Genomic DNA, 12161 nt, shown 5'->3' on the forward strand with positions numbered 1-12161 from the left:
AATTTTTCACCCCTTGAAGCACCTGGCTTTTAACAAATATAAAGTGGGAAGAAGTAAACCTGAAGTACTCCTGGGGCTAGACCAAGGCAGAAAGAGTGATATGCTTCCTCTCATCCCCCACTCTTGGAACACACACCTTTGGATCCCTGCACTGCCATATACAAAGTCCAGCTAGCCAGCAATCACCAGCCTAGGATGAAACCACAGGGACAGAGAGCAGCTCAGGAGCCAAGCACAGGTCAGCTTGCAGATGACTCCAGGTCCTGCTGAGAGCCACCCCAGTCACCTGTCCCTAGACCACAGATGAGTGCACAAACTAATTCCTGTTACCAATTCCATCCACTTGGCTTTGCAGCAGTGTGTATGCCACAGTAACAGCTGGAGCACTTTGGCCCTGCAGACCCAAGGTGGTTCAGACTCTGCACAGTGGCCATCCCAGGTTCCAGGCTTAGTGGTTCCTCTACCATGCTGCACCTGTGCTAAATGCTTCAAATGGCCTGAGTCACCTGGTTTCCTGCCAGGGATCTAATGTATGTTTTATTTTTATTTTTATTTATTTTTAGTTGTTGATGGACCTTTATTTTATTCATCTATCATTTATATGTGGTGCTGAGAATTGATGTGAGGTAAGAGCTCTACCACTGAGCCCCAACCCCAGCCCTAATGTATGCTTCATTTAAAAGATAAAGTCATTACCAAACATGCAGAAAAATAAGGAATGATAAACAAAATCCATGTGCCCATCTTCCAGAGTTAATAGATGTTATATCTACTTCTTTGTTGTATTTCCTTCAAATTTTTAAAACATGAAACATCAGGCCTCCCTCCCTTAGCTCCCCACCATTCTCAAAGAGAACTGTCATCTTGAAGTTGGTATGTATGAATTTGAGATATTTCAATATTTCTCTTATCTATGCCTGTACCTATAAGTCATACCTGGTATTCTTTCAAGCCTTTCAATTTGCATGTGATATCACACAGTATTTTTTCTATCCAGCATTATCTTCTTGAATTTACTTGTGATGATTTATGTGTGATTACTTAAATTAGTTTATTTACTGAACTCTAATATACCACCAAACATGGTTTATCATGTGTTACAATTACAAGCATGAGCAAAACTTAATGCTTTTGCTGAGCCTCCTGGTACACAGGTGCAAATACTCCTCTAGAAGAGGAATTACAGCTTGTGGCCTTGTCCCCATCTTCTACATTACTGGCTATTTTCAAAGTAATTGCACCAGTTTATGCTCTCACTAGCACCTGTTCCGAACAAGAAATGATCTTCCACCTACCAACAGATAGAAATATGTGTGAGTAAGTGTTCATCAGTAAGTGTCAGCATGCTCTCTGAAATAACAGGATGCCTTTCTGGAAAGTGTCATCATAAATGACCCTCATCGGATTGGGGCTAGGGCTCAATGATAGCACACTTGCCTCGCATGTGTGAGGCACTGGGTTCGATTCTCAGCACCATGTATAAATAAATATTTATCAACAACTAAAAAAAATTATTTAAAAAAATGACCATCATACTTCACTCCAGCTAAGGAAGGTGGTTCTCAGACCACCACTGGATGTCTCCCGCCTGCTGCTGCACTTAAATCATATTGATGGGGGCTGGGGCTATAGCCCAGTGGTAGAGCACTTGCCTAGCATGTGTGAGGCACTGGATTCCATCCTCAGCACCACATAAAAAATAAATAAATAAAATAAAGTTATTTTAAAAAGTACCATTATGGGGCTGGGGTTGTGGCTCAGCAGTGGAGCACTTGCCTAGCACAGGCGAGGCCCTGGGTTCTATCCTCAGCACCACATTAAAAAAAAAAATTAGAAAAATAAAGGCATTGTGTCCAACTGCAACTAAAAATAAATATTTATTTTAAAAAAGGACCATTTAAAAATAAGTAAATCAGGGCTGGGGCTGTAGCTCAGTGACAGAGCACTTGCCTAGCATGTGTGAGGCACTGGGTTTGATCCTTAGCACCACATAAAAATAAAGGCATTCTGTACATCTACAACTACAAAAAAAAAAGTTTTTAAAAAAGCAAATCACTTTTGTGAACATTTGAAATGCAAAGAGAGCTTTTAAAGGCAAAGTCCATGGGGCTGTTGTGGGCTAGTGGCACTTTTCCCCACCAAAAGGGATAGGTTGCATCATTGACAAGAAGTGTGCCATATGGAAAGGTGCCACTTGCCACCCTAAGTGGAAGAAGAAGATAGAAAAGGGGGTCAACAGCAATTCAGTTCAAGCTCAAGGCGATATGAGGACATTATTTGGTCCAGTCTTTCAGAGACACATGCAAGAGCAAACAGACCCTATTCCTATGGATGACCCTGTGATGTAGACAAAGCTCAGTTTCTACTCAGATCCAAGGGATCACCAAGGGTGGCTAAAGAAAGGAGTCAAAAGTAAATGACACAGGTCCAGCAGGCCAAGAAAGGCCAATCTGACATGGAAAGTGAGGTAATGTCTTTATATTTAGCCTATCTAGCCTTGTTCAAAACAGGCACAAAGGTGCTTAGGGTGTGGCTTGGGGTAAAGTTCATGCTTAGTATGAATGAAGCCCTCCCTGAGTTTTATCCCCCCAAAATAAATAAGTAAAATATGAGGCACAGCTTCCCAGGAAGGGAAAGAAAACTACCAAATGGATCAGGGGCCCAAATAAGACATGTGTATCAAAATCAGGTTTGCAGGTGCTGCTGGGAAACAGAAAACAGAAAACTACCCAGTGCCTCAAGGGCTGTGTTGGCAGCAGAGACAGTAATCAAAGCTGGACACACATCCAGATGCAAGGTACACTCGACTTACAGTGCCAGCCAGACGACAGGCGTGGTATGTACCCCCAGGCACCACATCACTCACTTTCCTCCTCTCCCTCCACACCCAGGTGAATGTCCATCCCTACCTCATGGGAGGCAAGAGGCACCCTTGCCCTGCTTGACCTTCCAGCAGCGGTTCTCCTCCCAAAGTGATGCTGCCCACTTGGGGCTCATGGGACTTTGTCTGTAGGCATTTTTTGGTGGCTACAACTTGGTGGGGAAGTGCTACTGGCATCTAGCAAGGAGAAGCCAGAGATGATGCTTGCTATTCTACAATGTAGAGCAGCCCCCACCCCTGCAAAGGAATGTTCAACCCAAAATGTCACAGTGTAAGGCTGGGAAACCCTGCCTTAAAAGGGAGGAACTGGGGCTGTAGCTTAACACCACATTAAAAAATAAAATAAAATAAAATTCTGTCCATCTATAACTACAAAAAAAATTTTTTTAAAGGGGAAGGAACTCTGTAACAGGAATAGTTATCATCCATGGACTGGGCTAAGACCAATTGCTCCATTTCCCCCTTCCAGTGCCCTGCCCATCACTTTTCATATCTAATATTCACACCCCTGGCAACAGTGTCTACCTGAAGTCCCCATGCACCACTGTGGTCCTCTGTTGGCTGGGAAGATGGACAGGCAGCCATTGGATGAGCCTCTCCATCGCTGGGAGGGTGCTGGTTTCTGCAGCTCGGTACTGCTTAGTCCAGGTTTGCACCTGGCGGGGAAGGTAGTCCCCTAAGGGAAAGAAGATCAGAATGTGGTGTGCCATTTCAATAACCACCAAAGGTTTTGAAAATTATCCAATGCAGTGTATCCCTTGGAAATGCTCTGTGGCTGTGGTGTCTCTGAACACCTTCCTATGCCTGGAGAATTTGCCACATGATGCTCCTGCTGGCTCTACATGGAAACCACCAGCCATTCTGGCTGGTTCAGGATAGTCTGGGCACTGTTCCCTGGCACATGGCCTCCAAGCCTGATCCCCAGCCCTCTTTGAGATCTTGTGCATTTTCTAATAGCCTTTAAACGACAGTGGGTAGGTGACTTAAGAGCAGAAACTCCAGAGCCAGACTGCCAGAGCTAAATCTCAGGTCTGCCATCTACAAGCTGTGTGATCTCAGGACAGTTCTTAACCTTTCTGTACCTTACTTTCCTTATCTTGAGATGGTTCTCCTAGAGCTTTTGGGAACATAAAATATATAAGTCCTCTGGGTACAGTGGCGTGTGCCCATGATCTCAGATACTGAGGCAAAAGGATCACTCCAGCCTATGAGTTCAAGGCCAGCCTGGGCAACACAGTAAGACCTCATCTCAAAAAAAAAAAAAAATAGAGAGAGAAAAAAAAATAAAACTTGATAATATCAAATGCTGGCAAGAATGAGAAGAAACTGGAATTCTCATACATTAAAAAAAAAGTAGATGGGCTGGGGTTACGGCTCAGTGGTAGAGCACTTCCCTAGCACATGTGAGGCACTGGGTTCATATTCTGGCACCACATAAAAATAAACAAAATAAAAGTATCATGTCCATCTACAACTAAAAAAAATTTTTTTTAAAAAAGCAGAGCTGGGTTATGGCTCAGTGGTAGAGTACTCGCCTAGCACCTGCAAGGCCCTAGTTTCAATCCTCAGCATCACATAAAAAGAAATAAATAAAGGTATTGTTTCAACTACAACTAAAATAAAATAAATAAGTATTTTTTAAAAAGCAGAAACAAGGGCTGGGGCAGTATGTCAGTGGTAGAGCGCTTGCCTCATGCATGTGAGACACTGGGTTGAATCCTCAGCAACACATAAAAATAAATAAAGCAGATATTGTATGTCCACCTAAAACTAAAAAAAAAAATTTAAAAAAGCAGAAACAAAATATACGAATGTAATATCTTGGCATAACGACATTTAAAAAATCTATCCTTGTTAAAAAGATTAATGAAGAAAATGGGTGAAAAGGAGAACATGCTGGATGTGGGGGCACACACCTGCAATCCCAGATACTCAGGAGGCAGGAAGATCACAAGTGAGAGGCCAGCCTGGGCAACTTAGTGAGAACCTGTCTCAAAATAAGAAATAAAAAAGGAGCTGGGGTGGTGGCCCTGGGGATGTGGCTCAGTGGTACAGCACTTGCCTCCCATACACAAGGCCTGGGCTCCATCCCCAGCACTGCAAACAAACAAACAAAAAAAAGACGAACCTAAATTTTAAAGTCCTTCTTATGTTCAGCAAACACTTGGTTGTTAACAAACCATTCAGATCCACGTGGCACCTGCTTACCTTGCTTCCCGTAGTCGTCAAGGCCTGCAGCCTGGAGGTCCACACTGTGAATTTTGCACAGGACTCTGTTCATGGCAGTGTATATGGCTTGCCTCTGGCTGGGCCCCAAGCCTGGTAGAGAGGGGTCTTTGTAGATGAGGCCTGGGCAGTACTCCATCAGATAGAAGGGAGTGCCGATGACACTGGGATGGACAGAGACAAGCTTCAGGGACCCAATGCATAATGTGGTGGGCTATCAGCCACAACACTACTCCTACAGTTTCTGTGCACAGATGGGATGTGGATTGCTGGGGAAGAGCTCAGACCCAAAATACTGGACATAAAGGATATATGCATATTTACATACTGCACATTTCCTTTTTCTTTTGAACCTAAGTGCAGGTGTTAGAAGTAACTCTTCCCAAACACACCCACATGCGCACACACATGCACACACACCTGTTCTTCTAGGCCCATCTGCAGAAGACATTGGAATGGGCTTAAATGTGATAATACATAAAGCAGCATGGTTGAGAGAGGAGGCGTTGGGGTCATAAAGAACCAGCCTAAGGGGGCTGGGGATGTGGCTCAAGCGGTAGCGCGCTCGCCTGGCATGCGTGCGGCCCGGGTTCGATCCTCAGCACCACATACCAACAAAGATGTTGTGTCCGCCGAGAACTAAAAATAAATATTAAAAATTCTCTCTCTCTCTCCCTCTCTTTCAAAAAAAAAAAAAAAAAAAAAAAAAAGAACCAGCCTAAGGGCTGGAGTTGTAGCTCAGTGGTAGAGCGCTTGCCTAGAACATGTGAGGCACTGGGTTTGATCCTCAGCACCACATAAAATAAATAAATAAAGATATCATGTCCATATACAACTAAAAAAGAAAAAGAAAAAAGAACCCGACTTAAATCCTACCTCTCTGTACTTTACTAATAGTGTGACCCTGAGAATCTTACTAAACCTCTCTGAGCTTTGTTGTTGCTAATCTGTAAAACATATCCACTTCCAAGGGTTACTTTAAGGCTTGGCACGGTGGCACACACCTGCAATCCCAGCAACTCAGGAGGCTGAGGCAGGAGGATTGCAAGTTCACAGCCAGCCTGAGCAACCTAGTAAGACTCTGTCTCAAAATAACAATAAAAATGTAGGGCTGCCAGTAGCGCACACATACAAAGGTAGTTCTAAGAACTAAAGGAACAAAAACACAGAGTGTCTGGTATGGTGTCTGGGTCCAGTGAAGGGTCAATGTGTATCCCTTCTTGTTATTGATGCTATTTTCACCATTATTTGTTGGTCCGAATGGCACATATCCTGCCTGACAGTATCGAAATAACCCACTGATAGTTCATTAAGCCATTTGTTAATCATTACTAAAAATCAGTTTACTACTCTAAAAAGTAGTTTTGAAAATTTCATCATTTTAAGTGTTTGTTCTGATTTGAAAAACTGTCATAAAATATATCCATGGGATAACTAAGGAAATTTGAACCCAGACTAAAAAGATATTAAATATTATTAAAGTACAGCCAGCTCTCTAGATCTATGGGTTTTGCATAAATGGAATTAACCGACTACTGATCAAAATTATTTTGGGGAAAAATATACATCTATACTGAGTATGTACAGAGTTTTTCCTAGTCACTATTCCCTAGACAATATAGTGTAACAACTGTTTCCATAGCCCTGATGTAGTGTGCTAACGTAAATAGTTAGGTGCTATGTAAAATGACATACTATAAGTAACCTAAAGATGAGTTAAAAATAAAAATAAAAAGGAGATGTGTAGAGGTCATATGCAAATGCCATGCCATTCCACACAAAGCACTTGAGCATCCTCAGATTTTGAGGTCTTTAGGGCATCGTGGAACCAGCCTTTTGTGGATGATTCCTCTCTTAGCTCTGGTAACACTGCTATGGTTGGAAAAAAAGCATTTAAAAAAATATTTATTTTATAGTTGTAGTTGGACACAATACCTTTATTTCACTCATTTATTTTTTTATGTGGTGCTGAGGATTGAACTCAGGGTCTCGCGCGTGCAAGACAAGCACTCTACCGCTGAGCCACAACCCCAGCCCCCGCCCCGCCCCCAAAAGAAAGTATCTTTATTATTTTTTTATAATTAATTCTTCATCTGTACAATTCTTTTTTTATTTAACTTTTTTTTAGTTGTAGATGGACATAATACCTTCACTTATTTATTATTTATTTATTTATTTTTGTGGTGCCGGGGATTGAACCCAGGGCCTTGTGCATGTGCGGCAAGCACTCTACCAACTGAGCTATATCCTTGGCTTTTCATTTATTTATTTTTACATGGTGTCGAGGATCAGATCCAGTGCCTCACACGTGCAAGGTAGGTGCTCTATCATGAGCTACAGCCCCAGCCCCTTAGTATCTTTATTCTTAAGAGATGCAGACTATCTACAACTTACTTCAAAAGGTTCAGACAAAAAAACATTCTATATTTATATATGTGTATGTACGTATATTATATACATACATATACATACATACACATACATACATTCATACAAATAAAGAAAATACATATATACATGCACATACACATGTCTACCTCCACATGCAGAGAGCAAGTGTGGAAAAAAAATTTTTTTTTTTTTAGAGGAGAGAGAGAGAGAGAGAGAGAGAGAGAGAGAGAGAATTTTTAATATTTATTTTTTAGTTCTCGGCGGACACAACATCTTTGTTGGTATGTGGTGCTGAGGATCGAACCCGGGCCGCACGCATGCCAGGCAAGCGCGCTTGAGCCACATCCCCAGCCCCAAGTGTGGAAAATTTTAACATTTTAATCTAGATGAAGTATAAATAAGTGGATGTTATTTTTTCTCCTCCCAAATTTTCTGTATTTTTCAAATTTTTCATAATGTAAAAGTTGAGGAAAAAAAAAAGAGACTCAAAAAGCATGTTACAAAGCAGTTTTAAACAGATTGGAAAGACCACAATGAAAATTTAATTAAAAAAGAGCAACATGAAACAAGATGGATATATATTTTTTAAAAGCTAAAAAAAAAAAAAAAGCTATTTGCTATCAATCCCCAAAAGAGCAGACGTATCTTCTTCTTTCAGGATAGCTTCAAGATCTGGACTTCTGAGGGAGTCTGTTGTATAGTTTCTTTTTTCTCTGACCCAAAATTTATTTGTATTTAACAGACTGGCATCTGAGTTAGATAATAGGCTTTCTCTCCTGTAGTCTGAATTTGAAATGGCAAAAATACATTTGAACTTTACCTTGAATCTTCACAGAGGTCAAGAACTCTAGGGACTGGTACTCCAGCTTTTGCAAGGGCTTTCATTATCCTGCAGAACAAATAAAAATGAGCACAACCGCTGGGATTTTCTTGAAATTAGTTTTCTGATTTAAGAAATGGTACTTTGGGGATGGGACGTGGCTCAGTGATTGAGTGCTTGCCTAGCATGTGAGGTTCTGGATTCAATCCCAGCAACACACACACACACACACACACACACACACACACACACACAAATGGGGCTGGGGATGTGGCTCAAGCAGTAGCGCGCTCGCCTGGCATGTGCGGGGCGCTGGGTTTGATCCTCAACACCACATAAAAATAAAATAAAGATATTGTGTCCACCTAAAACTAAACAAAAAACAAAAAACAAAAAATTTAAATGACCCAGAAGTAAATAATAAGACCAAAACAATTCTCTGGAAATTTATATTATTGGGATGTGAGCCCCAGGGGGCCCTCCTTCTGGGATAATAAGCCTTTTGCAGAAAAAGAAAAAGACCAAAACAAACAAAACAGGCAGAATGAACAGAAACCAAATAGTGAAATTATAGACCTAATCAAACAAACCAATAATTACCTTAAATTTGTAAAACATTGCAATAAAAAGACAGAAGTTGCTGACGTTGTGGCTCAGTGGTAGTGTACTTGCCTGGCATATGTGAGGCACTGGGTTTGATTCTTAGCACAACGTATAAATAAATAAAATAAAGGTTTATCAACAACTAAAAAAAACTTAAAAAAGACAGAAGTTGTAAGGGTGCATAGAAAAGCATGACCTAACTATATGAGGTCTACAAAAGACATACTTGAAACATAAAACATAGGTAGGTTGGAAATGGAAGGATGGAAAGGTTAGTACTGTGCAACTGGTAAACACAAGAAAGTGGCATACTTGAATATCAGATGAAATTGATTTTAAGACAAGAGAATTACCAGAGACAGGGAGGAACATTTCAGAATGATGCATTGGGAAGACGTTATAGTCCTAAGTGCACACGTGCCTAACAGAATTTCAAACACATAAAATGAAAATGCACAAACCCACACAGCTGAGATTTATCACCCTCTGTCAGTAATCAGATAGGCCAACAAAATCAGGTTTATCTACAGACATAGACCTGAAAATTATTGACAAACTTGACCTGATTGGCATTTCTAGAACATTTGGTCAGCAATTACCGAACATGTATTATTTTCACATGCTGGTCTGTAAAATAAATCTCAATAAGTTCCAATAAATATTGAAATCATATGGAGTATTTCTAACTTTGTTAGAATAAAACAAGAAACTTATATATATCTAGATAAAAACATATATTGCAAAATTAATACATTTATAATTAACCCATGAGATATAGAAGAAATAACAAGAGATATCAGAAAATATTTCAACTGTAATAATAATAATAATAATAATAATAATATTATTATTAATGGGTCAGATTTGTAAGATGTACCTAATGAAGTACTTAGAAATAACTTTAAATGCTTTTATTAGAAACGAAGGAAGATTTTAAGTAAATGATCTAAGATTATACCTCAAGAAGCTAAAAATAGGTTGGAGTTGTGGCTCAGTGGTAAAGTGCTTGCCTGGCATGTGTGAGGCACTGGGTTCAATTCTCAGCACCACATATAAATAAACGAATAAAATAAAAGTCCATCAACATCTAAAAATTTTTTTTTAAAAAAAGAAGGTAAAAATAAACCCGGAGTAAGTAGCTATAAAGGAATAAAGAGAAGAAATAAAATGGAATAGAAAAGAGACAACAGGAAAAGTTAACAAAACTGAAGTTATTTGGAAATATCAACACAATTTTTTTTTAGAGAGAGAGAGAGAGAGAGAGAGAGAGAGAGAGAGAGAATTTTAATATTTATTTTTTAGTTTTCGGCAGACACAAAATTTTTGCATGTGGTGTTGAGGATCGAACCCGGGCAGCACGTATGCCAGGCGAGCGCGCTACTGCTTGAGCCACATCCCCAGCCCCATAAATACAATTGATAAATATCTAGCTAGACTGATTGAGAGAGATACAAATTACAGATCAATATCAGAAATGATAAAGAGGGGATATCATCACAGATTCTATACATATTAAAAGGATAATACAGGAACATTAGGAGCAATAACGATGACAGATTAAGTGAAGAAATTCCTTAGAAATTATAACTAATCAAAACCAAAAAGAGATGAAATAAGATATTTGAATAGCTCTGTTTATTAAGTTGAATTAATATTTAAAAGTTTTCTCCAAAATTCCTAGCCCTAAAGGTTCTACTGGTGAATTCCATAAACTATATGAAAATTTCTAATTTTAAAAGAAAGATAATTACCCATAATCTTATCACCAACTGGCTGCTTTTACTACCTACCTGGTATCCAGTCCCCTTTTGCTTTTTCATAGACTTTTCTTTGGGAAATGTCCTCCCCATTCTCAGTCCACAGAATCTAAGTGAGACTGACTCAAACCCTGATTCTAGAGATGGGCACAAGATCAAGACATGACCAGTCTAGTCAATGCACCTCCCAGTCACAGAATAGTCCAGGGATAGACCTCTGACACAAAATGGGCCATGAGTCAATCTCAGGAGATACACAGAAACATACACTGGGGTTCTCAAGGAAAGAAAAAAAAAGAGATGGAGAGAGAAAGAACACGTGGGTCCTGGTGCCATTATTTGAGCCCCTGGACCCAGCCATGGCTGAAAGATTTAAATTATGAAATCAAATGTTTTATCATATCATCCTCCTTGACTATTTTTTTTTCTTGAATGCTTAAGTAAAGCTAGGTGGGTTCTGTGCAAGTAAAGAATACTAACAGGCTACCCAAACATGACTATGGTTAACATTTTAAAGTGTTCATTTCCAGTATTTTTTTCCTATGCATGTCTTTAAAAAATGATATACTTGTATTTGTCTTTATTCTCCTAAATTTTGTCATATACATTTTTCAATTATTATAAGCATATTTAATTGGGTATAATAGCAGCATAATCACTAATATTATAGAGACAGGTGTGATGGCACACACCTGTAATCCCAGCTACTTAGGAGGCTGAGGCAGGAGTTTTGCAAATTCAAGGCCAACCTCAGCAACTTAGTTAGACTCTCAGCAACTCAGTGAGGCTCTGCTTCAAAATAAAAAGCAAAAAGGACTGGGGATGTAGCTCGGTAGTAAAGTGCTCCTGGGTTCAATCCCCAGTATCACAAATAAATAAATAATAATAATACATAACATGTTTTTTAAAAATTGGGCTATAGAATCCCAGTGTCTGGCTATGCAGCCAGACTCTACCACTCCTTTAACCAGTGTGTGCCCTGTGTGTGCCCTTTACCTTTTTACGTCTCACTTTTCTCAGCTATAAAGTGGGGATCATGATCGAAGCAAATCAGAATTGGGAGAATGCTTTCATTTAAGCATCACTTATAGCACCTGGTAATTACTAAACATTCTACAAATGTTAGCTACTCCTATTACTCTTGTAGAAACAAGTAGATATATTGAGGTTTACATAATCATTTCCTGATTATTTTACCCCAAGGGGATTTCAAAATTTTTATTATTAGAAACAACACTATGGGGGCTAGGGTTGTAGCTCAGTGGTAGAGTGCTTGCCTTGCACATGTGAGGCACTGGGTTTGATCCTCAGCACCACATATAAATAAATAAATAAATAAAAACAGGACACTTATGGGCCTGGGTATGTGGCTCAGTTGGTAGAGTGCTTGCCTCACATGCACAGGGCCCTGGGTTCAATCCCCAGCACCACAAAGAAAAACAAACAAACAACACTATGGTGAGGGTATTCATGCATAAAGATT

The 12161-nt window shown here is 39.8% G+C and overlaps 1 protein-coding gene across 2 annotated transcripts in view; it reads right to left on the reverse strand.

The window, feature by feature from the left end:
• The window catches only part of ACAD10 (acyl-CoA dehydrogenase family member 10), a 54549-nt gene that overhangs the window by 17496 nt on the left and 24892 nt on the right, over positions 1–12161 (reverse strand). For both annotated transcript variants that reach the window (XM_081283395.1, XM_081283394.1), the window contains exons 8-10: positions 8319–8387; positions 5090–5271; positions 3407–3557 (exon numbers count right to left, since the gene is read on the reverse strand). In XM_081283395.1, coding sequence (XP_081139521.1) covers positions 3407–3557; positions 5090–5271; positions 8319–8387 — 402 coding nt within the window. The remainder of the gene's footprint in view (positions 1–3406; positions 3558–5089; positions 5272–8318; positions 8388–12161) is intronic.

This window comes from Spermophilus citellus (genome assembly GCF_964194105.1).
Source record: "Spermophilus citellus genome assembly, chromosome: 3".
NCBI lineage: Eukaryota > Metazoa > Chordata > Mammalia > Rodentia > Sciuridae > Spermophilus > Spermophilus citellus.